Here is a 26,109-nt window from a genome sequence, read left to right as displayed (position 1 = left end):
AGTGAAAATCAATCACCCTTTACCATTGTGTAGTTGAAGGATGGAAAGACTCTATTTGAGTTTCTTGCTCTTTAAACTCCTAATAAAATCAGGGAAGAGTGCATTCTTAATAGCTTACAATGCATCAGTTGAATGCCATCCACTTCTAGCCTTCTATCATTGGTGTTTCATACAAATGATCAAAAGACCCCCTCAACCCATTTCAATTCATTTTGTTATTTCTCACATATCCACATAGATTGCAATCTAACACATTGGTGCACTTTGTTTGTTAAATGTCCCCAGTGGGTCATCCACTTTATTAATCATAACCTCCCTCAAACTTTTGATGGTTTTCTTGACCATTCAATTGAGCACCATTTACTTGAAATGTGTAACATTAGCCACTAGCCATTTGCGATGCCATTAACCCTATCCAACTCTAAAGAATTGAGGGTCCATAAAATTGGAGCATGATCCAAAATGAGGCATCCAAAGCCCACCTCCATGGTAATCATTAGTGGGAGCCTTTGTGTGAATTAGCATCCGTTCCATAGTACTTCTAGTCTAGTTGATCCAATGGGATCCTTGTTGAGACACATGGACATGACTAGCAGTTCAGAAACCAATAGTGGGTTAGCTTTGATGCCAAGCTTATTCTTGTCCTTTGTGTTGATGGAGTGCTCTTTCGAAGCCCATGCCTCTTCCAATAGTTCAGTTGAGGTGATGCTTTCACCATCCATGGTCCTCTTGTGCTTGTGTGAGCTTGATGCTTATCCACCAAAGTTGACTAGGCCTATGTATGTACACTCTGACCCTCTATAGCTCCATACTTTTGAGGAGGCTTGTAGATGAACACATTTGCCAACTCCCATATTAATTTCCTGTGGAGTAAATGCTCACTAATCTACTAACCATTCTTACTCTCCTTCCTTCCAAGTTTTCTTTCTTTTCTATTTTACAAAAGCATTCAAAGAAAAAATATCAATAGAAACCCCCCCAACTTGTGCATCATTGATCTAACCGATTAGACAATAATTTTTCTTTCTTTCGTAATACCATCAAGCAAGAGATCGATACCCTCAGTCACCCTCCAAGAGAAGCAGGCTCCGGAGTCCGTGTATGACAACGTGGGCTTTCGCACCGGCTAGCCTGCGTTTAATCCAGCAACGCACGTGCTTCGCCCCCCTCTCACAGACATCTCTCTCTCTCTCTCTCTCTCTCTCTCTCTCTCAGATCTCTCTCCCCTTGGTCAGGAGATGAGGGAAAAGTGGTCTTTTTGTTTCGAAGAGCAATGTTCCCCCAAGGGGTGAGGCACGACGACGACGGCGGCGATGATGCAGTACGGCAGACGTATTTGATGGTTTCTCTCTTTAAGCGTCGGTGGTAAGTGATTATTGCTACTTGTGAACAAGCGCTCACAGCAAGGTTCGGGGTCCTATACTCATTCAGCTTTTTTGATTGCCTCTATCACAGCAATGTTCCGTACAAACAGACACTGCAAGTGATCCCAAGCTTCTCGGATTTCCAGAGATTGCTTGCTTGAGCATTCTATGATCGTTTCCATCTTGCATCATGCCTCAGCTGAAGCTTGCCAGTCCAAGACCCAAAGCTGAATCCAATCAGGATCCAATCAGCAGCCCCTGCTCCCTTGAAAAGTTTCGCCTCTTCGAAACACGACAGGTTTGTGCCTTTGCACGCTTCGTTCCCATACTTGCACTCACTCATAGTTCCTCTGTGTGTGTGCACATAAGTGGAGGGTCGTTTGCCTGATGTATTGCATTTCATTCAAATGCCATTTATCGGTGCCTTCTTGTTGCAAGCAGCGGTTTTATTTGGTTGGAACTGACAAGCTCAAAAAGCACTGGAGAATACTGAAAATTGACCGATCAGAGCCATATGAACTTAACATTAGTGAGGATCCTGTTCAGTATACACTGCAAGAGCGCAATGACTTGCTGCATCGTATTGGTGAAGGCAATCGTGCTGTAGGTGGCCTCACATTTGTCACCAAGGCTTATGGCATTGCTGGTCTGTAACTCTATCCGTGGATGAGCCTTGTTTCCATTGTAACTCCTTGATGATATGTCAGAGTTTGATTACTGTATTCGCTTATTGGAAGAATCATTATTTAGACCAATTATGTTGTATGTGGCAGGTTGTGTCAAATTTTTGGGATCTTACTATCTTATTCTTATCACCAAACGACGTCAAGTTGGAAGCATATGTGATCATGCAATATATGGTATCGAAGAGAGCCAAATCATTCCTATCCCCCATGCCAGTGTGCAGACCGAAATATCTTCTTCAAAGGCTGAGCTAAGGTTCTTTTCTCATGTGCCTGAAATTGTGCAACTTTGAAACTGTGTTTGCATCCACTTTTGCAAGTGTCGAAGGTGTCTCAAAACATCCAAATTGTATATTGTGTCTAACTGTCAATTGTATGTGACTCGATCTTTCTGGTTGGCATGCAGTCAGATAGCATAATGCATCCAAACATGGATTTTACATGGCACACTGAATTTGGCTTGCATACAGCATGATCATGTCATGAGTGACTACATTCACCTCTTCAATTTTTACACTGCTCTTCTTAGGCTGACTGTCCTCCTTCTCTTTCTTGCTATCATATGTGTTCTTGCCTTTTCCTTTCTCTTTCTTCCATTTGTAGCAGTCACGTTTAAAGTGACCCTTCTTGCCACAATGATGGCATTCAACATCTTTGCCATGTGATTTACTGCGTCCCTCACCATCATATTTGCCCTTTTGTTGTCATCTACCCCTAGTATGCAAAGCACTGGAAGACTTACTGGATGCATTGTTCTGCCGATTCATCTCTTCCATAAGCAAAGCACTCTCTACATCAGCATACAAAAGGATTATATTAGAATTGCTCATGGCAGTCCTGAATGTATCCCAACTCTCTAGTAGAGTGCAAAGCAAGAAAGTGGCCTTAAAATCCTCATCAATAATGAACTTCAAGGCAACCAGCTGGCTGAAAATGGAGTTAAACTCACTCAAGTGAGTAGACATTGCTGTACCCTCTTTCATACGCAAATATATAAGCTTTTTCAGCCAATACACTTTGCTTGCAGCACTTTGTTGTGCATACAGTTCTTCCAGTCTAGTAATGTGGCATATGCAGAATCCAAACCTTTAATGTTGAAGAGCAAGGCATCAGAAATCGATAGCTCTATGGTTGAGCGTGCAAGCTTATTTAACGCATCCCAATCGTCCCGATCCATGTCCGCTATAATGAAGGAGACCTAGGAGAGAGAAGGAGAGAAGGGAGGGACTGCATAGAGGAGAGAGAAAGAGGAAAAAGATGAAAGAAGAAGAGAGAGCAAGACTAGCAGAAGAGAGAGAAAGATAGGAAAATAGAGAGAAAGAGGAGGGAAGCCACGAAAGCTGGAAGGAAGGAGAAAAGAGACTTGATTATTGATAAAACTGATGCCCTAATTGGGTCTCTCAATACCTTATATACCCTGTTAGTATAACTGGGTATTCCCATGCTAATCCGTTTCCTACCCGTCTATCCCCACTCTTTTACATTCCATCCCGACCCCGAAGGTTTTTGCCCTAAAAAAAAAGAGAGGATTTATGGCTCACAGGGAAAAGGGGGGGGGGGGGGGTGGGGTTTGCAGAGTACTACTTTGCTCAGCATTACAAAGGAGAATATAGGTATGGTGAAGTACAATCTCATGGGGAATTGGGGCATAGAATCGTGTATATGATGTATATGACATGTGCAAGTTGATAGCATATGAGTTTGGCCTCCATTTCTTGACAATTAGGGGCTGACAGCAGTGGACAGCATGCTGTCCTGAACAGGCCTGCTGGAGAAAACTGGTTATAACTTCCTATGGGCAGCTCCGATTGAGGCGTGTGACATGTCAAAATGAAGCTCATGCAGCATACTTTCAAGTCATATAGGTGACACTTGATTGTCATTAATGTAGGGTAAAAACTGTTCTGAAATAATATGCTGTCTGTAAGTTGTCTGCATTTCAGACTGGGGCAAATTTAGCTACTGCTTAACCAAAATTGCATCCTTGAAGTAGGGAAAGAACTGCATTGGTGAAATGCTGATCAGGATAGGCTTTTTCCAAGACCATTCCGTTCCCCGGGATCAAATGGATAACCTGCATAATAAGCATTAAGAGCACAAGGGTCATCCATACAAGCATGGATCACCATACTACCACCGGGGTCAAAAGGGTAATTGTGATTCAATGCATCCACTGTATCATAGAAGTAATTCATGGTGTCATCGTCAAGCACTGATGGTGGCACAAGATCCTTACCGACCCATACAGTAGCATGCATTGACTTGTCCATAACTCATTGGGAACCACTAGGTCAAATCAGACTGGAGCAGATGAGGCTGCAATCACTACAACATTCAATGCATCAATCCCTAGGCATTTCATGTCCATGAGTTTCACATGCGTGGCTATTACTGGGCATTCAAAGTTAAGAGCCTTGGGCTGATGGGGCATCTGCTAATGAGCCTGTAGCAGTGAGATGCTCTCATCATGGCATCGTTCTTGAGAAGTATCATGTGGCTCATAAGGATGCGCATGTTGCTTATAGTAATGATCAAGTGGCTGACGATATCGAGCACTCCATTGTTGATAATGATGCTGCTCCCCATGTACATACTCGTATACATTTGCATGATGTTGTCCATGTACATAATGCTGTCTAGATGGTTGTCCATGTATGTGACTAGAATGTAGTTCATAAGAACATATATAGTCATCAGATGCATGCTGCTCAAAATATTCACACTCATCATATGCATGTTGACCATAAGTAGGCGCATGCACTTGCCTTTGCACATCGAACCCATGCCAATGGTCATGGTACTCATGTCCGTGAGAATGCCCATACATGCCTTGTTGACCAAAATGTCCATGGGTGCCATGCTGCCCATGCATTATATGTGGACCAAACTGATTATTAGGGCCTTGTTGCCCAAAATTCCCATGCTACCTATGTGCACCTGCATTAGGGCCTTGCTGCTAAAAATTTCCATGCTGCCCATGCAATACATGCAAACCAAACTGAACATTGGGTCCTTGCTGCCCAAAACTGCCATGTGCATGCTGCCCATGTGCACCCTGCATGCTATGCTGCCCAAAATTTGCATTTTTTCCTTGCATATAGCTTCCACTACGGGGGAGTTGCTGTCCCAAGAATGGGATAGAAGGGTTCGTCACGGGTGATGGGAGAATGGGTTCATCATGTCGCATAGAGGGCTCACCCAGCTCATAGGTGCTATGGAGAAAGCCATGGGTGCCACCAAAACCTTGTGGGCTACGCTTGGTCTCCAAGGTAGGAGGGAGGTTGGCCTCACGGAGAGGGACATGCTCCTTGGGCTGAGCCAAGGAGGGTGCGATGGCGGGGATGAGGCTACCCATGCGCTCGATGAGTAAGTCCATCTTGGCCATCATCTCGGAATGACGATGATCTTGGCGGGTTTCCATCTCCCTATGGCGTTGTTCCAACTCTCGATGTCGTTCGGCATGACGGGTCTCATGTTGGCATAGAGTATGGTTGAGCATAGAGAAGCAGTCTATCTCGGGGGCACCCTCTTCAAACATGTCTTCACGATCCTCTTCGGCTGAGCTAGGATCATTCATTGAGGCACAGGAGTCCCTTATTTCATGTTGGAAGTCCTCTTGGGCCTTTGCTTTACCCTTGTGGCCTGCTATCCCAAGTGCAGTCCACCAGACCCCTTGTTACAGAAATGGCAATATCTTGAGCTAGGGAGCTCCGATCGCCAAAATTTTTGATTCAATTTAAAGCTCTCGATCCCCTCTATGAGGCTATTAAAAATATCTTTGACAATAAATGATCAGGGCTTTGCTGTAATTGACTTTTGTGGGCTGACTGTGTAGGACTGCTGCCTGTCCCACAGTACCTCTGAGCACAAAATTGGGCGTATCTCCCAAACCTTGGGGTGGAATGGGAATATTTTTGGCTTAAATCGAAGGGGACGATGCCCTCTTCGAATCAAGCCATGGGATCCGCGCTCAGTCACATAAGAAGGCTTTGCTGTAATTGACTTTTGTCAGCAGTTTTCCGAGTCTGCATCCCTGCAATACTTTGCAACTTCCATGCATCACTGTGCGCAGGAACCATTGCCAATATAAACCAAATCCTTGCTGATTAGGGCTAATACATTGCCAACAAGAGCATAAACTTGTCAAACATGATCATCTCATGACCACATAAGTATCACTGCAAAATAGGGGTACATAATTGCCAACATAGACAAGTTCATCGATATCTCAATGTTAGCATGAGCATATGAGTGCCACCATAAGTGTCATTGCCAAAAAAAGTCAATGTGTCAATATCCTTTGCAATTATGATATAATCTTTGAGGCATAACCATACCACATCCATAGATCAATTAGCATCAAAACACCTATCATGCATTCCCATGTCTAACACTGTCATTGTCAACATGTCAAATGAGCTAGTCTGAGGTTGACTACAGGGATGCTTGTTGTGATACATGCAGGATAGCACACTGGGATTCCAAGCTTGCACAATTGCATGCGATCATATGTTGTCTGGTGTGTACTCTGATCCAAATAGATCATGCCTTGTTCATCACATTAGTATGTTCAATCTTGCCCGCATACATGATCTTTTGATGGAAGTCAAGCATCCATATCCCCATATCAGCATTGAGCCAATTCTCTTTTTTTGAGTCCTGGACATGTTCAGGTCAAGCAATCAATTTCATTACAAATACTAGTAATTTGCACAAAAATCCCAAATTCTGCACATGGTCTTCTGTCTCAGCATGCTGTATTTGTCCTCTATATCATGCTAAGAATCCCCTCATACATGGGTTGTCATCCACCATATACAATACCATATGTATTGCTATTCTGCTACTAGTGATCGCAACTATGATGTTGGCACCATAGGAACAATAGGAACCAGAGCAGCAATAGCAGTTGTTGTTCAAGTTATTGAAGCTCAAGATAGTCTTGAACTTTTATTGGCTACAACAACATCTACATGCTGAGCTTGAGCATGTGTCTTATTTGCTGACAGTCCAGGAGTAGCTTCAGTTAGCCTCTTTGCTTGCCAAACCGGCCATAGCAACTCAATGGTTGCTTGACACTGGTGTGGTTGGAAAGATTAACTTGCTACTATATAGTTAGCTAGGACATACATGAAGAGGATTGCATCAGAATTAGATACATCAGCAGCATCTGCTGCTAAAGAACCAGAGAGAGAGTTCCTATTACTTCAAGGAATGCGATTTCCTTTTCGTGTCCATCAGCTTGTTGGAAGATTCGATCGAGAGAGCATGCACACTTTCAGAAAGCTCAAAGATTATATAGGTGCCCCAAAAAGAAGGATCCAAATGTTTGGATCAAAGCATGAGGTGGCTACAGAATTGCAAGACAGCATGCCAACCTGAAGCTGCGATATTAATTATATGGCAAAAGGTCAAGGAGGACTCTGATTCGGATGCAATTGATGGGGCCCGAGGTTTTGGATCATTGTCGCATTGCTTGCTTCACTACTTCCTTTCTTCTTGCTGTACCCTCTACATTGCTGCCTACTTTCCTTTGCAGAACCATTGATAGAGTTCTTACTGTCAGAGTGCAGCGGTGCGGAAGCGTAGGACTGAGAGAGAGAGAACGCAGAGAGAGAAGAGAGAGAAAGAGACAGTGGAAGATGAAGATCTGCTGTATAAAGTGTGCTGAATACAAAGATATGCAGATATATACACGGGCACAGTGCGCTGGACTGCGTGTCTCCACCTCGACGATGCAACCTGCTGTTCACCTCGAAGTCCGCTGCAGTTTGCATTGTCTCTTGTCTGAAATCTGCGAACAGAGACGGAATCTACGCGTGTCACCGGTCAGTAATCTGCGAGCAGAGAAGCGTGGGAGATTGCTAGAGATGTCGGCTATTTATAGCCAGAATCTGGACAAAAACAAGGCGTAGAAAATATCCAGCCGACTGCTTGCACAGGTCGGACTGCCACGTGGCAGTCCGACTGCCTGTCCGACTGCACACCTGTCTCTGCCTGGCTGTGATCTCTAACACCCCCTCTTAGAGCCTGGGTAGGGTAGAAGCCTAAGGGATCTAGAATGTCGCCAAAGCCTGGGGAAATGCCTTCGTAAACAAATCCGCAAGATTGTCCTCCGTCTTGCAATACTCCACAGTGATGGTCTCATCCAGAAGCTTCTCTCTGATGAAGTGGTACTGGATCTCTATGTGCTTCGTCCGGGCATGAAAAACAGGGTTCCGTGCCAAGGCAATGCAACTCTCATTGTCACATTGTAGCAAAGTAGGATGAGTCTGGGGGCACCCAAGCTCCTCCAATAATCTCCGAAGCCACACAATTCACATGTGGTGGAAGACGCGGCCCGATACTCCGCCTCAGTAGACGAAAGGGCTACCGTGGGCTGCTTCTTGCTACTCCATGAGATAACACCTGCACCCAAGGTAAAACAGTAACCTGTAGTAGACCGCCTGTGGTCCACATCACCTGTCCAATCCGAGTCGCTCCAACCTGCAAGTATAAGATTTGAACCATCTGTCCTTGCTGGGTAATGAATCCCTAAATCAGATGTCCCCCTCAAATACCGAAGTATCCTGTGAGCAGCCTGCCAATGCACCGTCTTAGGTTCACTCATGAACCCTGCCAAGAGTCCAACAACAAAACAAAGATCAACCCTAGTGTTGAGAAGCCAAATCAAGGACCCAATCAACTGACGATAGCGGGAAGCATCCGCCATTCGAGAAATTGAATGGGAAGTGGCCTTCCAATTCGGATCCATAGGAGTAGAAAGGGCCCGACAATCCTCCATCTCAAAAGACACTAAGAGCTCCTGTACATATCTCTGTTGAGAAATGAAGATCCCCATCTGAGGCTGATAAATCCCATGGCTCAAAAAGAAAAGGAGTAGACCCAAGTCCGTCATCTCGAACGTCCGATGTAAAGCTGACTTCGTCTCTTGGACCTGTTGTACATCATCACCTGTGACAATCAAATCATCAACATATAATACAAAAAGCACACAACCATCCTCGGAAGTGTGAACATAAAGCTGCGGATCGGCCTTGGAACGCCGATATCCCAACTGAGACTGGAGGAACGAATCAATCTTCTCGTTCCATGCACGCGGAGCCTGCTTGATTCCATACAAGGCCTTCTTCAACCTGTAGACTTTCCCATCTGAAGATCCAAAGCCAGGAGGGTGCTCAACATAGATCTCCTCCTTCAAATCACCATTGAGGAAGGCCGACTTCACATCCAACTGGTAAACAGGCCATCTCCTATGGCCAGCCAAGGCAAGAACAGCTCTAATGGTCGCCATACGAGCTGTGGGGGCAAAAGTATCATGACAGTCAATCCTTGGGCGCTGTGCAAAACCTTTAGCAACAAGGCGAGCCTTGTGCTTATCCAAAGAACCATCGCTAAGGTATTTGGTCTTGAAGACCCACTTGACGCCAATCATCTTCTTATTCGGGGGGCGGGGCACGAGTGACCAAGTGCCATTCCTCTCAATAGCCTCCAACTCGGCTTCCATAGCTTTTTTCCATGGTGCGGACTGTAAAGCCTCCTTCACGGAGGTGGGCTCTCGATCCTGCATAACACGGGTCATCAAACAATAGTTAGAGCAAACAAGCTCCATAAAATGTGCCTGGTGCCGCCGTGACCCCCGCAGACCATCCTGCAGTCCCCACTCCTCAGGAACCCCCTTGATCCCTGAATCACGGAGTGTATCACGGGCCCAGCGAGGAGGAGGCCGAACCTCCCCTCGTCTCTCTCCATCAGCAGAAGACTCGGGAATATCCATCGGTGGTAACTCCTCAAGGGTGACCGGTGGAATGGTAGACTCTGTGTCAGAAACAGAATCATAATCAAAAGGCACGGCCTCCAGTGAAACTGTAGAAGGAGCCCAACTCTCCCCTGGATCTCCAAGAACGGGATGCTCCTCACCCGTTGATATGGCCGGAACCTCCACAAACCGCACATCGCGGCTAGTGTACACATCCCGCTTGACGGGATCATACAATCGATAGCCTTGGGACTGGGAGCTGTAGCCAACAAATACCTGTCTTTGGAAAGCTGCTTCAAATTTATCACGGTGAGCCTTGGGAATGTGAACATAGGCATCACACCCAAAGACCCTGAAGTAAGAAACATCTGGCTTCGTCCCAAAGTAAGCCTCAAACGGGGTCATCCCTTCCACGGCCGAAGTAGGGGATCGATTAAGGATGTGGACTGCAGTAGCCACAGCCTCGGCCCACAGAACTTGAGGGGTCTGTCGGTGCTTCATTATGGTGCGTGCCATCTTGATCACACTGCGGTTCTTCCATTCAAGAATGCCATTTTCTTGAGGAGTGTTGGTATTGACAAACTCCTGGTGAATTCCTTTATATGCACAAAATCGAGCAAACTCATTGGAAACAAATTCACTGCCCTTGTCGGAGCGCAAGGTCTTCAATTTCCGGCCCGATCGGTTCTCCTCAAAGAGGAGCCAATCCTTGAAGTGTGAGAAAGCTTCTGACTTTAGTGCCAAAAAATAGGCCCATGTCATCCTGCTGAAGTCATCTACGATCAGCATGAAGTACGAGCTCCCACGCAAGGACTCATTCCTCATAGGGCCACATAGATCCGTAGATACAAGCTTCATCGGTGAAGTAGACCGCCGCGAAGCTGTGTGGGGAATGGCATCCCTATGCTGCTTCCCCCGTATGCAGAAGACACATGGCTGCTGGCTCACCACTATATTCGGCAACCCTCCAACAAGGTGTCCACGTGACGCCCTCCGAAGATAATCATAGTTCAGGTGACCAAACCGAGCATGCCATAACTCTGACTGGGACTGAGAGGTAAGAAGAAGAGTAGAGAGGGCGGTGGAAGACTTCAATTTATAAATGCCGTTCTCCTCATATCCGGATGATAGAACCTTCCTCGATCCACGATCAAGGACTCGCACTGTAGAACTGGCAAACTCCACCAAAAGGCCAAGGGAGCAAATCTTATGAACTGACAGGAAATGGTACCCTAAGCCTGGTACATGCAAAACCTCTGAGGTATGGGTGCCACCTCGTCCATCTGGAATAAGCTGCATCTTACCCCGACCTACAATAGATACTGAAGAGCTGGGAGGCACTACTATCAACGATCCACTCTCGAGCTTGGGGAGCTGTCATCGCAGCATCAGAAGCATTCGGTGAAGCGTCCTCAATGACAGCTAGATGAAGAAATGCAGCTGATGAGGGTGTAGCCACCGCTCTAGAATCCTTGGTGTCCTTGTCTTTGTTAGGGCAATCCTTCTTCCAATGGCCAGTCTTTCCACAAATATGGCATGTGGATTCTTTATCCTTGTCCTTCTCCTTGTCCTTCTTGGACTTGTTATCCCTCTTCTTCTTCTTTTGGTCCTTCCCCTTCTTCTGAGACGCTTGACCTGTCAGCGCCTCCGACTTGGAAGCATTCTGTCCCTTTAACTGTTCCTCTTGGTCCAAGACCATAGGAACCAACTCTTCCCACCGAAGAGTAGACTCTCGCCCCGAAGCAATAAGGGCAGAGTAAAATGTACCGAATCGTGGCGGCAACTGGGCCTCAAAGAAACCCGCTTCATAAGGGTCATCCGGTTGTACATCTGATCAAGCTCCAGCCATATCTCCCGAGCCACCATCAAGTGCTCGATGTGAGCGATCACGGCTGTAGTACATGATAGAAAAAGAAAGGAACAAATCGTGGCATTCAGTTTGTCCCAATGAGACTGAGCCTTGGCCAACTCCGCACGAGCATCGGAAGAGAGTTTGGACTCATCTCTTACCGAGGGCTGGTCGATCTCCTCCTGTACCAGCTTCGCCAAATCATAGGACTCAAGGATGGCCAACATCATGACGCGCCAAATGCGGTAGTTGTCGCCGTCGAGCTTTTGATCTGCAGGAAGAGCCGGTAACACAGGCACCTTCCGGTCCATATTCGACTGGAACTCCAAGTCAATCTCTGTAGACATGTTCACCTGAAAATGCCGTCACAAACGCAAAAGCAACCCCCTCTAACTGTGAAAACTCAGCCTGCTAAGGCTCTTCCGCGTCCTGAAACTTCTTCACCCGCCGGAGGCGATGAAAAAGCAAAACCTGCACTTGTAGGCTGAAAACTCAAACTTCCTCCGCGTCAAACAGCAGTAAACAGCAGCAAATCCACCACCTGGACTCCTTTCCTGTGCGCCCACACTCGCTTCAGCCTTGTTCCAAGGCGCAGCCCTCCTGTCTGCCCTCAAACGCAAAAAACGCAAATTTGTGTCGCGATAGAAACTCCTCTTCAGGTTGATTCTGTGCTCAGTCAGCCCTCTAACACTGCTCTGATACCATGTCAGAGTGCAGCGGTGTGGAAGCGTAGGACTGAGAGAGAGAGAACGCAAAGAGAGAAGAGAGAGAAAGAGACAGTGGAAGATGAAGATCTGCTGTATAAAGTGTGCTGAATACAAAGATATGCGGATATATACACGGGCGCAGTGCGCTGGACTGCGTGTCTCCACCTCGACGATGCAACCTGCTGTTCACCTCGAAGTCCGCTGCAGTCTGCACTGTCTCCTGTCTGAAATCTGTGAACAGAGACGGAATCTGCGCGTCACTGGTCAGTAATCTGCGAGCAGAGAAGTGTGAGAGACTGCTGGAGATGTCGGCTATTTATAGCCAGAATCTGGACAAAAACAGGGCGGAGAAAATATCCTGTTGGCTGCATTAAATGCAGCCGACTGCCTGCACAGGTCGGACTGCCACATGGCAGTCCGACACTGCGGTCCGACTGCCTGTCCGACTGCACACCTGCCTCTGCCTGGCTGTGATCTCTAACACTTACTCCTCGTGTGTTGCACAATCCTGTCCTTCAACATAGCAGCAGATTTCCAGCCTATGAAACATAGCAACAGTTTTCCAGCCTGCGTGTTGCTCAATGGTGGACAACCTCTCATGAGGCAATCTGGGAGCTGTTCTGACTTTGAAAGAGTTATTTCCAGAGCCTGATAGACTTCAGTTCATCCTTGCTGACTTAGGAGATAGCAAAGCTATTGATGAAATTTTTGCCAGCAATGCAATTGATGCAGTCATGCACTTTGCTGCTGTTGCCTATGTTGGAGAAAGCATGGAAGAACCTCTGCGGTACTACAAGAACATTACAGCAAGCACGATGATACTTCTGGAGTCATGCACTTTGCTGCTGTTGCCTACATGGGGAGCAACATCCACAAGTGCAGCCCCAACCACAGCTACAACAGCCCCAACCACCGCAATTTCAGTCAACAACTATGATGGAAAATGTCGAGGCAGAGTTCGGGTTATCACCAGCTTCTTTATAGAGCTGGGAGGTAGCAGCCGTCCTGGGATGCTTCAACATGCAAGCACAATGCCTCCTGCAAATTCATCTTTCCTCAGGCCTGTAGAAGTATATTTTAAGGTTGAAGTCCAGACATGCAGCCAATCACCTTGGCTGGTTGAGTTGATTGCCTTCCATTTAAATCTGAAGGATAGTGCACTTTCTGGTCAGGAGATGCCCCTTCGATGCTCATGTGATTTAGAAGGACCTAAGTCGACAATTTCTTGCTGGCTGTCTGACTCAGTCACTGTCGACATTGATCTCACTTGCTCTATATGTTTAGATCTGGTTTTTGACCCAGTGTCCCTCAGCTGTGGGCACATTTTCTGCAATAGTTGTGCTTGTTCTGCAGCTTCTGTTCCAACAGTAGAAGGGCTGAAATCAGCAGCTCAAACTGCAAAATGTCCACTATGCAGACAGGCAAGAGTATACGAGGATGCTGTTCATTTGTCAGAGCTGGGCTCCTATTGGAGGTTCTGGTATGCCAGACATTGAGGAGGCAGAAGGCGAGGGCATGCGTGCTTGTGATGGTGTCCAAGCTTGCTCGAAAGGCTTCGTGTCTTGCTCGGAAAGAGCTTACAATGGCCTCGTCTTTCACTGGGAGAGATCTTTTGGCTTCAGCAACGTTTCGTGTGAAACTTTCCCCCCACCGCTTGAAAGTTCCCTGCTCGCATTGTATGTCTTCCGAACCTGCCGTTGAAGCTGATGCTGCTTGACTCGAGAAAGAACATCAGAGAGTTTGCATTGAGGACCAGCTTATATATACACGGCGATTGAGGCTCTTGCAGATGGTGGTGTAGCAGCTGGGCTGCCACGAGATCTGTCCCTTGCTCTTACTTCTCAAATGGTTCTTAGGGCTGCAAAGAGGGTGTTGGAATCAAAGAAACATCCTGGACAGCTCAAAGATGAGGTTGCATCACCTGCACGCACCACTATAGCTGGAATACAAGCACATCCTCCTTCAATAATGGTGGGCATGCGATGCCTTCTATGGCTTTTCTTGGCTTCCTGCATCGTCTCAATCTGTGAAAGCAGCGTTGGAGACCGGAATTCTGCATATAGGTCTTGTGTGGAAATATGCGAGAAAACAGGCTGCATCAATGGGAATTGCTTTTCAAGATGTTGGCTCATACTAATAATCTTTAGGGACTTGTGATTCGAGCTCTTCTCGCTGATTGCATCTTGCCACATTGCACTGTCTGCTGAGGTATGATTAAGAATTTCTGGAGTACTGGTTTCACAGTCCAAGAAAGTGACATCCTGCCTCAGCACAGACCGGAGGTATTTGGCTCGTATCCTCACAGTTTGCCACTTACCCTCAATGCATCCAACAACTGACCTCTTCAAAATTGGCTTGGGATTGAAAAACGAGCTACCATCTTTGTCTTTTGGCCTCCAAATTCAGTCAAACCTCCTACCATAGCTCTTGTGTGTCTTCCAAGAAAGTTGCCATCTTTGCCTGTGTACCTGCAAAGTAGGGTTTATTGTTGGAAAATGAGTCTAGATTTGAGGGAAAGGAGAGAGAAAGGAAAGATCAAACTAAGCTCCGATACCAACTGTAATGAAGGAGACCTAGGAGAGAGGAGAGAAGGGAGGGACTGCAGAGAGGAGAGAGAAAGAGGAAGAGGATGAAAGAAGAAAAGAGAGAAAGACTAGTAGAAGAGAGAGAAAGACAGGAAAATAGAGAGAAAGAGGAGGGAAGCCATGAAAGCTGGAAGGAAGGAGAAAAGAGACTTGATTATTGATAAAATTGATGCCTTAGTTGGGTCTCTCAACACCTTATATACCCTATCAATATAACTGGGTATTCCCATGCTAATCTGTGTCCTACCCGTCTATCCCCACTCTTTTACATCTGCGGGCTTTGTCTCTTTGGTTTTGATCGGCTTTGCTTGCTTCTTTTGTAATAGGTTATTGTAGCACTGCTTTTGCCAAACTGCAAAATTGTGTGCGCCTTCAAGCTTCTTTATGTGCATCAGATTATTGTTGTCATTGTTGCCAGCCATTATTTTCAGCCCAAATGTGACAAAAAAACCAGCAAATGGAGGCCCAAACTGTCACCCAAGTGACCAAGGTACAAACAAGTAACAATCAGCAATAAATGACCACGTAGAAGCACAGATTTCAGATCTGTAATTAAATATTCAGAAGCACCAAACCATGTGCTACAGCATTATCCAACTGATTACAGCTGTTGCAAGGGCGTATACATCACATTACATGAGGAATCCCAAAATTTCAGCTGCAATTTTTGTTGTACATGTACCCACGGGCATAAAATTTGACACGAACGGTCAAAAGCCCCAAATTTTTGTGCTCAAAGCATCAGACACACATCTGCATTCCCTGTGTCATGCATAGGACGCCAGTTTTGCCAAAATAGAGCAATTTCCTAAATTTTACCAAGTGTTGATGTCCAAATTGCGCGGAATTCAATCTGCATGTACATAAAATGACCAAACGCTGCATAAATTTTGCCCAAACTGCAAAACCTCCAAATTGCACGGGGTCTAATGTGCCTCAATGTCAAGAAATTGGGTAAATTTCAGCCCAATTTGTGCATGTACATTAAAAGCCCCAAATGTCGGAGGCAAGATTTCACAAATTCCTGCAATTTTGAGACAAATTTGCTTGTCTTGCATCACATTCCCCAAATTTGGAAAAAGCCCCAAATTTTCGGGCCAAGATTGCACAGATTTCAGTGAAATTGACTCATCCAAGAAAAAATGTCACTTGCATTTGAGAATCCCTCCCAAAATTTTTTTATGAGGCATGCGCATTCAATGTTTGCAATTTCTGGTTCAAAGAACATTGCAGTGTGTGTCGGGCACAAATTTGGAAAAAACCCCCAAATTTTAAGAGAAAAATTTGCACAGATTCGGACTCTGTGCTTGCTCACGTGAACATCCAGAAGAAGGGAAGTAAATCTTACTGAAATTTTCTGATTTCAATTTAAAGGAAAACTGGCGTTGACTGCCCGTGGTTCAGTTGCACGACGTCTGTCACTCGTGCAGTCCCCCCCATTGCCCGTTACGCGCGAGTCAATCGTGGAGCCCCCCGTCGTGCAGCAGGTTGACAGTTGCGTGGTAACCTGTCAGCAAAGCCCGCTGGCGTCGTGGTCCACGCTAGACCCTTGACTAGTTGCCTGGCCCGTTACGCTTGCACCTAACTGTCCCGTCAGTCCTTGCTAGTTGTCGCCACGTTGGTCAGCTCGTTTCGTCAGTTGCCGTTGCCTATTCACGACCTGTCGCACCCCATCTAACAGTTCGTTGACTTGGACTTCGTCAGTCCTGTCGCCCACGATGCTTGTAGCCCAACCTGCAACTTCGACTCTGTCGTTGACTCTTGCAAGATTGATGGAGTGTTGAGCATGTGGGCTCTGATATCAGTTTGTAGTGATGGGTTAGGCACGGAGATCGAGACAGACTGTCGTTATGCGCAGTGAGAGATAGAGTGAGAGAGAGCTGAGTAGAGAGTGAGCACGTTTGTAGGTATAATGACGAGAGTGCCTTTAGGTTTTTTAGATAGATATATCTGTGCAAGTACAAGTGCTAAGGGTGTGTTCACACCTGAGCACATTTAAAAGGCACGAGGCCTTTATTCTCAATACTATTGGTCTGACTCTATAGCCTAAAGTCCTAAGAGTGCGACACTGAGAAAAAGCTAAGAGGGTTGCTACCAACACATATGCCCACTAGCGGGTAGTGGCCAGTGAGACGCCTAACGAGGTGGTGAGGTAGTCCCAGATGAAGGCAAATGTGATGTGGATGCATAAAGTGCGGTGGGATTGGTGCTAGCAGACTACTCAGTTAGCCCTTAGGAGTAGAGAAGGATGGCCACTAAGGCTGTTTGTGTGCCACATGTCCAGCAGCCGTGGGGGTTGAAGGAGTAGATGGGGCAGTAGTGGGAGGCGTAGCCCCACTAGATGGTGTAGTCATAGTAGTTTGCTGTGGTTTTCTAGAAGGAATAACTTGGGCTTTGGTATAACACTTCTCGTCCACATGGCCCCCGACCTCTGGCGGTGTATGTAAAATCTATTTTTCTTAGGAATTTGTTGCCAAAGGCAGAGGAAGTGGTGTCACTCTTGTTTTGGCTTGTCTTCGCATCTTGCGAGTTTTTGCCCATGGTGGTATTCGCTCCCGAAGAAGAGGCAACCAACCCTTGCCCCTTTGAATACATGTGAGTAGAGGACTTTTCGTGGACTTGATCATGTAGCCTCGTGTAACGCAAGAACTGATACTCAAACTTGTAGAAGGTCGGAAATCTAGGCAGTGAGATAATGTGCTGGATAAAATGGAAGTATTTGTTGTGCAACTTGTTGAAGAAGAACTTGAATTGATCGTCATCTGACTTTGGAGAGCTAGTAGTGGCAAACTCAACTAGTAAACACCGATATTTGGCCACTTGACTTTTAGATCATTCCCTTCCTTAACTAAAAACTTTTGAAGCTCAAAGGTGATGTTTATACACAGAGTATGATCTCTAGCCGTATAGTGGTCAATGAGATGACTCCAACATTCCATTGCAAGAGGGAAGTGCTGTAATTGAGAGTGAAACTCAAGAAGCATACCCTACATCAGCTCGACATTGGCTATGGCATTGCGAGCTTACCATTAATGAATGTAATCAAGATGGGCTAGGTGAGGGTTAGGCATAGGCTCAAGATCAACAACGAGGTCCCAAAGATGTTGCGACTCAAGCACTTGTTGCATATAGTTTGACCAAGTAGTGAACCCATGGTTTGTGAAGGCATTCTTGGTCGAGGCAACAAGAATGGTAGTGCTTGGATAAGGTGGATAGGGTGGATAGGGTGGGTATTGTGGTGGAGAGGAGTATACTTGAGAATGGGTCTGAGAGTGCCCACCGGGCATACGAGAAGTGTGCACGGTGGATTCAAATGTTTGCACAGGATGGCTAGGCATGGGGATTGTTGCCACATGAGTACCCCATGGTGGAGGGGTAAGGATGCGTGGAGTAGAGGATGGAAAGTCTTGTGCAAGAGTGACCATGGAAAGTTTGATGACGCACCATAATTAGAGGATGGAAATCCCTACATCTAAGGGGTCAAGGTGTGTGTGTAGCTGGGGGTAGTGAGGAGGATGCCTATCACAGCCGTCCCAGTGAGAAAAGAGGTCCCGACATGAGGAAAGGTAGAGGAAACCATGTTAGAGGGTGTCATTCCCTAGAATGAAGCCCCATAGTGCTTAATGGCTTGTGGGAAAGGGTAGATGACAACGTTAAGAAGTGGGATGCCCCCTGACAAGGCACCGTGCTATGAAGTGGTAGGTAAGTGTGAATTTGGAATAGAGAATGAGAATGTTCTAGGAGTAGAGACAAAAGGTCCAACTCCCAGTGAGGTGGAGGCAGATGTGGAATGTAAGTGGAGGTTTTGAAATGAGTGTGATATGGCTTCAAGAGGAGAGGATAGGATGGGAGGGAGAGAAAAAGAGTAATTGACTTGCTCAAATGAAATAGAAGATGTAGGTATACTTGATGATGAATGTCTGCTTCTTGAGCCTCTATTAAGATTTACATACATTTGACGATCTAGATTCTCTACACCAAAAGGCAAAACAGGAGAGAGTTTTGATTTGAACAACTCAAAAGGGTTGTACGAACCTAACACAGGGCCTGGCAAAGATGATGAAGATGGATTGCTAGTCGTCCCAAATGTTGTATTACTTCCATGATTAGAAAGGTGGCTAGCCTCACCAACCGGTTCGGAAGGAGTAGCAAAACTGGAAGAAGGGATGTTTTCTGGTCCATACTTATTGCGTAGGTGCTCCTCAAACTGCTCCTCTATGAGGTTAGTGAAATTTGGAATATTTGGCATGGGTGTAAACATAGAGGGTGCAGCGATGGCAAGCGATTGGCGGGTTTCTTGAAAGGATGGACTAAGCTTTATAGATGCAAGTGCCGCTATAGGGAATTGTTAGAAATAGCTGAAAACCCCTTGCAACAAAAAGCAGGGTGAATATGGAGTGTTGCCTTCATTGCGGAGTTCATAATGCTTCGTTAGTGCCTCCAGTGATGGAGAAGCTTGATAAGACATCATGGGGTCATGAGAAGAAGGTATCTGTGACATTGTGATTTGGTTACGAGTTGTATTATGTGCCTTGCGCAAAGACTAACACTCCACAATAGCTGTAGGACACTCTTTATAAGAGCTCCAACTTTGATACTATGTGAAGAAGATTGTGAAGGCATTACTAGGTTTTGCATTGAGGAAACACAGAGTGTACGACCATGACCAAAGCACAACGAGACAAACGCAAATGCAGAACACAAAACACAAACCCTAAATGTAAAACTCAAAACTCAAACACAGAAACTCAAACACAAACAAAAGAAGGGATAGAAAGAACACAACTTTGAAGTGAATGAATGCTGTAAATGAATGTAAGAGTGCATATTGTGCCCAAGAGCAGAGCAGTGTGTCGGAGAGTGACGTCTATTAGAGACGGATCCCAAGTCTGTGACCACCTGTTGGAGTGTAGGATGAAGAGGATGCAGCAAACACAAGTGTTAGGAGGGCCTGAAGCATCAAACACATGTAGGACAGGTGTGGAAGAGGGTTGGCAGCTGTCATCTGATGTGGAGGAAGCTGTCGCCTGATGGAGGAAGCTGTTGCTTGATGTGGAGGAGCTGGTGCCTGATGTGGAGACGCCAAACGCAAGCTGAAGATGCAGTCGCCATTGTCAGGCAGCTACAAACACAAGGAGAGGAGGGTCAGAAAACTGTCGACAATGTTGATGGAGGAGTGCTAGATGCAGAGGAAGGTGTGGCAGCAGTTGTTGAGGCTAGACAGCCATGTGTGTGTGGACTGATGTTTGAAATCTGCACTCAAGGGTGAGAAACCTGCGGACCGGGATTTGGCTGAGTGGGGGCAGCTTGTCTATTTATAGATGAGGATGGACCCTCCCAAATTAGGGTTTCACTGAACTCTCTCAAACTGCTCGGTGTTTTAGGGTTTTCATTAAATTTAGCTTGTTTTGGGGCTGTTTAAGTGGCTAATTAGCATAGAATGCATTTCTTAGCTCAACAGCTTCTTCATCCTTTCTGCTCATCAGATAGTCATGGAACTGCTGACAGCTGCAATGCTAATAGTGCAGAAACTGATCAGCATCTTTTAGTTCAAGGATAACCATGACAATTACAGCTACCAAGACTTGACAGATTCACGAGATCTTTAGGTTGGAGGATTTTTTTCTTCCATGTAATCAAGGAGTGTGATCATGCATTGATGATGACTGACAACTGTGGCTGTTTGCTCAAGTTTCAGACAATGACATGATCAGGGTGGCAGTTGCTATACTTCTTGTTATCAGTTTCAAGATATGTATGTCCTTTCTGCCATTAAATTTTGATCTGCTAAAGGGGTCAAAGACTTTGAAGAATATTTCATTTTCAAATTTACTAGTGGAGACTTTCTTTCTACAGAAAACATGAAAAAGAATAACTAACATGGTTTCACATTTATACATTTCAGATATAAGAAACTCCTGTCGAGCGTTGACTTGACAAAAGATTTCTTCTTCAGTTGCACTTATCCAATGATGCAGTGTTTACAAAGAAACATGCTTGTGGACGAAGCTGAGCGAATGCCTTACGAAAACATGTTTGTATGGAATGCATTTTTGACTCGTTCTATCCGCCAAAGACTTAATAATACTCGGTGGACAGCTGCTTTGATACATGGCTCATTTGAACAGGTTATAACTACTTAATGTTGCAAAAACTCTCAGCTGGGTTGTTATGTTTCGTTGAATGCATTTTAACCCCCAAAAAAATCTTTTTGGCCCATCAGAACTTTAAATCACCTCTGGCTAGTGCAGGTTTTTTAATCAAAGGGTCCCTTCAGAATTTTGAGTTTTGCTTAACTTTTCTAGGCATTTTGCTAGTGTGTGTGGATTTTCCCCGTATGCGACTGTTCTCCTGTGTATGATAGAATATTGCATATCCTTCTAAACTGCGTAAATTGTTTGTTGTCAAACTTGTTGCATGCTATTTAGCTACTCATCTATTGCCAGAAAGTTAAGATAGTTTTGGTTTCCTTGTGCTGTCCCATGATGATATGTGTATTAGAGATCTATAAGAAGCATTAGGTGTGCCACAGAATAGCTCAGTGGTTGATCTGGCAGTATGATAGACATTGTTGGAGCCTATCCTGATTTGGACAAGTTATTTCAAGTCGTGTTGAAACCCATTCATATTACTTGACCTTAGAGAAAACTCTTCATTTTGAAAAGCTGGCCTCAAGATTAGCCTAATTTCAGTAGACTACTTGACTTCTTATCAGCCAGGACTCTTAACCTTGAAACGAGTGCGTGTTTTGTGGGTACTGGCTGCGAATGTGATCTAGGAGAGGCCAAGATTGTATTCAGAGTGGACCTGCCAATGTTAGCCTGGCTAGAGGACCGAGAGATGTGGTCAACGTATTCAGATCTTTAACACTCTGCATATCGGTGTCTATTTTCTCCTGCTTTGATAGCTTTGTTTTGCACCTAACTCATGAATCAATCATATGCAGCTTATTTTGCTAGTGTGTGCCTGGTGCATTAGCTGATATGTCATAGGTCTCTCATTCAAAAGGAATTTCAGATTTTCTATTCAACTACTTGCTCTATCTCTACTGCCTTTGTATTTGTAGGTTAAAATGTCAATCTTTGGACGAGTCTTTGCAATAACTCTTATTGCTAGAAGATCCCGTCATTTCGCAGGAACGAGGTAATCATTTAAACCTAATTTTTATCTTAATATTCTTAAGAGTATAGTCATCTATTTGGATGAATACACAGCTATTCAGCAATTTACTTAGCCATGCTTCTTACACATGTTCAGATATCTCAAAAGAGGTGTTAATGATAAAGGAAGAGTGGCAAATGATGTTGAGACAGAACAGATCATAACAAAAGAAGAATCAGGGTTATCACGTTGGGAGGTGACATCAGTGGTTCAGATGCGAGGATCTATCCCTCTTTTCTGGTCTCAAGACACATCACGTCTCACTCCAAAGCCGGACATAATATGTGAGTTGTTTTCCAAAATTCATCTCTGTAATTTATTTAAAGGAGACTTTTCATGGGATTTCCTGTATATAGATCTAACCAGTGACCACTTTCTCCGATCTTTCAGTGCAAAGATATGATCCAACATATCAGGCAACCAAATTACACTTTGAAGATCTGGCCAGACGATATGGAAACCCCATTATTATTCTCAATTTGATCAAGGTGCTTACATGAGTGTCAGTCTTTTCTAACAAGTCAATTTTGGAGTACAGCTTGTCTCTTTCATCTATGCCATTCGAATCTTCATGTTTTCTGGAGTTCAAAGCGATTTTCAAGCTGTAGCCAAACTTATTGAGTTTTCTTGTCCTTCACAGAATCTGCATATTATTTGGCATCAGTGCAATTCATGTATGCATTAAAAGTAGAAGTTGAAGGTGTATACTGGGTGACACAGACTGTTGAGAAAAGACCACGCGAAATGATGTTGCGACGTGAATTTGCAAATGCTGTTGGCTACTTAAACCAGATTCTACCCAATGGAAGTCGTTTGCAATTTATCCATTGGGACTTCAACAAGTTCGCCAAGAGGTTCTGAAAATTTTCTCTTGATATCTGTGATAATTAAAAACTTATTCCAAATCTGGTCTCAAATTTATTTCCTGCAGTTTGTCTGAAGTATTGTCCTTGTCCTTGTGATTTGCTAACACTCAGTCTCTGTGTTATTGGTTCTTGCAGTAAATCTGCAAATGTTCTGGCAGTTCTTGGTGGGGTAGCCAGTCAAGCCGTTGAGTTGACTGGTTTTTACTACAGTGGCAGACCCTCCGTGGTGAAATCTCGAATGTCGAGCATGCCTTCTTCATCAAGGTGTGGACACAAGTAAAGATTGACTCTGATTTTTGGGAGCTATGCAGCTTTATGTACAAGCACATGCTATTTTGTGTTTCAGTTACTTACCTGATTTGATATGTCATGAACAGAGAAAGCATATTGAGGCGAGTGTCTCCATTGAAGGATTTCAGTGGATCTTCAACTGATTTAGCTGATATCTCAAAGTATTTGGATATTGGGTCTTTTCGGAGTAGTAGAGGGAGTCAGCAATCATGTGAAGATCGCCTGAAAAGAAACAATGAACAGGAAAGGGCAAAGGAACGGAGGTATCAGAGTGGTGTCTTGCGAACAAACTGCATTGACTGTCTGGATCGCACAAATGTTGCACAGTATGCGTATGGGTTGGCAGCTTTGGGACTTCAACTATTTGCATTGGGCCTGACAGATGTGCCCAAAGTGGATCCAGACAGTAGCATTGCTGGGGCACTTATGGACATCTATCAAAATATGGGAGATGCATTAGCTTTACAGTATGGTGGCTCTGCTGCTCACAACACCGTAAGTGTTGCATGTGACTATAAAGATTTCTTGAATAACTTCTAAAGCATGCCTATATGAAGGATTGGCATAACCAGACAGCAAAGCATTCCTATACGAGGGATTGACACATAGGCCTAAAAACTTATTAGTGGTCTCCTGTTCAGCAGAATCTCCTAAGGCTTCATATGTTTCCTGCAATATTCAAAATTCATAGTGGTATTCTTTACAAGGAGACTTGAAAATAAGCTGCAGTGCAAAACCCATATTGCAGGACTCAGGCTTATTAGTATTTAGTGATGCCCAGTTTCATGACTAATTAGCTGGTTTTCGATAGGTATTTCCTGAGAGGCATGGAAAATGGAAGGCAGCGACTCAGTCTCAAGAATTTTTGAAATCAATCAAACGCTACTACAGCAATACCTACACAGATGGTGAAAAGCAGGACGCCATCAATCTGTACATTTTCTGACCTCAAATTTTTGAGGTGCAATATGTTTCTATAGGTTTGTATCTGGTTGTGGAGATAATGTTTCAAAATTCTTCGTGTTGCACAGTTTCCTAGGTTATTTTCAACCACAGGAGGCAAAACCTGCACTTTGGGAATTGGATTCTGACTACTATTTGCATGTTGGAAGCAATGGAGATGACTCATATGTGACAGATGCAGGGTAAGTACTGTAGCTTAATGTACGGTCTGCATTGTTTGAGGAATTGTGAAATCTGTTATTCACTTTTAAGGATGGCTTGTACAGTTACAATTAGCTTTGTAAAAATCACAACACAATATGCAACACTTTTCTTCACAATGCTGCTTGAGCCTTTTAAAAAACTGCTTTGCTAGAACTAGAATCCTTTATTTTGAGAAGTCAAATATTATCTGTAAAGCAGTTGTCAGGGTCTGAAATCTTTCTGTTTTTGGGGGAAGATCATTGTTGCAGCTCAGCACCAATACAACAACGTTGAAGAGAGCAGTTAGTGTATTGTGTAATTCCATTGGTGGAGATACAGAGCGCATAAAGCTAACATCATTTGATAAACTTATTGAAGCTACTTGTGGATCGATCAAGAATGTACGCATGTGTAGTGAATCTGATGCCAAAAGTAAACTGGCTGCTCATGTAACAGGAACTGCACCTGATGCAGCGTAAGTCTGCTCTATTTCCTCCCCTGTTAGGCACACACACCCGAATGCCCACAAGGGGGAGCACCTGGTTATGTTATCATCATATACATTCAAATCAATGTGTTTAGCCTATGCTAGTTACTAATAATGGTACCCTATGTTTATCATTAGCTGCAATTAATCTTACCCTTTAGTAATTGGCATTTGTGCAGTGAGATCCAGTTGAAAAGTCCAAACTGGCTATATGGAACACGCAAACAGGAAGAAACTAGGCTACAAAGAAACATTGTGGGAAGTTCTCCAGGGAAAGCGAACAACAAGTCAGAACATCAGGAGAACAATGATTTTAACAGACTGTTTGCATTAGAGAACTCTTGTGAATTGGAGGTATTTGAAAGGTAATATTGATCTTAGAGGCTTATGTATATGTTGGTTATAAAAGTCCCACTGCACCGGGGAAGAAGTTTCTTAGTGCTTCTGATCAATACAGGGTGGGGAATAAGTACTGTTTTTGGCTAGTATTTACTGAATGCTCCTTTCAATTTAGAAATCCAAGGAGCAGCTTTAAGTCTTTTATGGCTGCTTTTTGCACTCTTTTATTTTCTGTGTATACTTTCTACATTGAAAATTTGCTGAATGAAAACAGACACCTGGATGGATAGTCTAATTCCTTATGGTTAGGGTCTGATGAATGGCATAATTTTGCAGGATTAGGGTTAGTCTTTGATTAAGGTTCTTGCAGGCTGATACTAGGACCATTGGGTGTAATAGGATATAAGCAAGTGGTAAAGCAGAGAGGTACTGATAAGGTTGGTGGACCTACATCCAATAGGACCTTTGCGTTGGCCTGGGGTGTCCCTTATAAGGATTTCAGTATCATCAGGACGAGTTGATAGTGGTGGAACACAAGTGGATAAAAATGTTTTCAAACTGGCACGTGCATAGGTGTCATACTGGGTTGTGAGAAGGTCCTGGCTTTTTTTCCCGACCCTTGCCTCTTCCCCATGGCATGCCTCTTTGGTCGTCTCTCCTTTTCCGGCCTCTTCTTCTTCCCTCTGTCCTCTAGTTCCTCCCTCTTTCTCCATCTGCTCCTTCTTGTTTCCAACCACAACCAACACACCCGTCCCCAATGCCTTGAGGTGTGTTGGGGAGGGGTGGCCGGGGGACATGGGGTGGGGAGAGGAAGAAGAAAAAGTCACCCTTCTTTTGTGCTTGGTCCCCTACATGCGTAGTGTTTTTCCCCG

The 26,109-nt window shown here is 44.7% G+C and overlaps 2 protein-coding genes across 4 annotated transcripts in view; both read left to right on the top strand.

The window, feature by feature from the left end:
- The first annotated feature begins 1,032 nt into the window (after positions 1-1,032).
- Positions 1,033-26,109, top strand: part of LOC148017075 (phosphatidylinositol-3-phosphatase SAC1-like) — a 59,230-nt gene continuing 34,153 nt past the window's right edge. Inside the window, exons 1-15 of one of the 3 annotated variants that reach the window (XM_087662643.1) lie at positions 1,034-1,365; positions 1,456-1,662; positions 1,806-2,010; positions 2,138-2,303; positions 20,853-21,075; positions 22,014-22,090; positions 22,205-22,392; positions 22,499-22,596; positions 22,829-22,962; positions 23,110-23,238; positions 23,352-23,760; positions 24,077-24,198; positions 24,297-24,410; positions 24,668-24,886; positions 25,078-25,263. In XM_087662643.1, the coding sequence (XP_087518769.1) occupies positions 1,555-1,662; positions 1,806-2,010; positions 2,138-2,303; positions 20,853-21,075; positions 22,014-22,090; positions 22,205-22,392; positions 22,499-22,596; positions 22,829-22,962; positions 23,110-23,238; positions 23,352-23,760; positions 24,077-24,198; positions 24,297-24,410; positions 24,668-24,886; positions 25,078-25,263 (2,378 nt within the window). In that variant the 5' untranslated portion in view covers positions 1,034-1,365; positions 1,456-1,554. Of the gene's footprint in view, positions 1,366-1,455; positions 1,663-1,805; positions 2,011-2,137; positions 2,304-20,614; positions 20,703-20,852; positions 21,076-22,013; positions 22,091-22,204; positions 22,393-22,498; positions 22,597-22,828; positions 22,963-23,109; positions 23,239-23,351; positions 23,761-24,076; positions 24,199-24,296; positions 24,411-24,667; positions 24,887-25,077; positions 25,264-26,109 lie in introns of those variants that run through there. The other 2 variants (XM_087662644.1, XM_087662645.1) reach the window with 2 other exon arrangements.
- Positions 12,919-15,791, top strand: LOC148017076 (E3 ubiquitin-protein ligase NLA-like). The gene has a single exon (XM_087662646.1). It carries the CDS (start codon positions 13,097-13,099, stop codon positions 13,856-13,858), a length of 762 nt encoding a protein of 253 aa, XP_087518772.1. The 5' UTR covers positions 12,919-13,096; the 3' UTR covers positions 13,859-15,791.

Source organism: Lygodium microphyllum, chromosome 22 (genome assembly GCF_053477565.2).
Source record: "Lygodium microphyllum isolate KBCC chromosome 22, Lygodium_microphyllum_v1.1.10, whole genome shotgun sequence".
NCBI lineage: Eukaryota > Viridiplantae > Streptophyta > Polypodiopsida > Schizaeales > Lygodiaceae > Lygodium > Lygodium microphyllum.
This window is presented reverse-complemented; position numbering and strand designations above follow the sequence as displayed.

Coding starts and splice junctions, on each gene's coding strand:
- LOC148017076 (XM_087662646.1), top strand. CDS start 13,097: ATGCACTTTGCTGCTGTTGCCTATGTTGGAGAAAGCATGGAAGAACCT.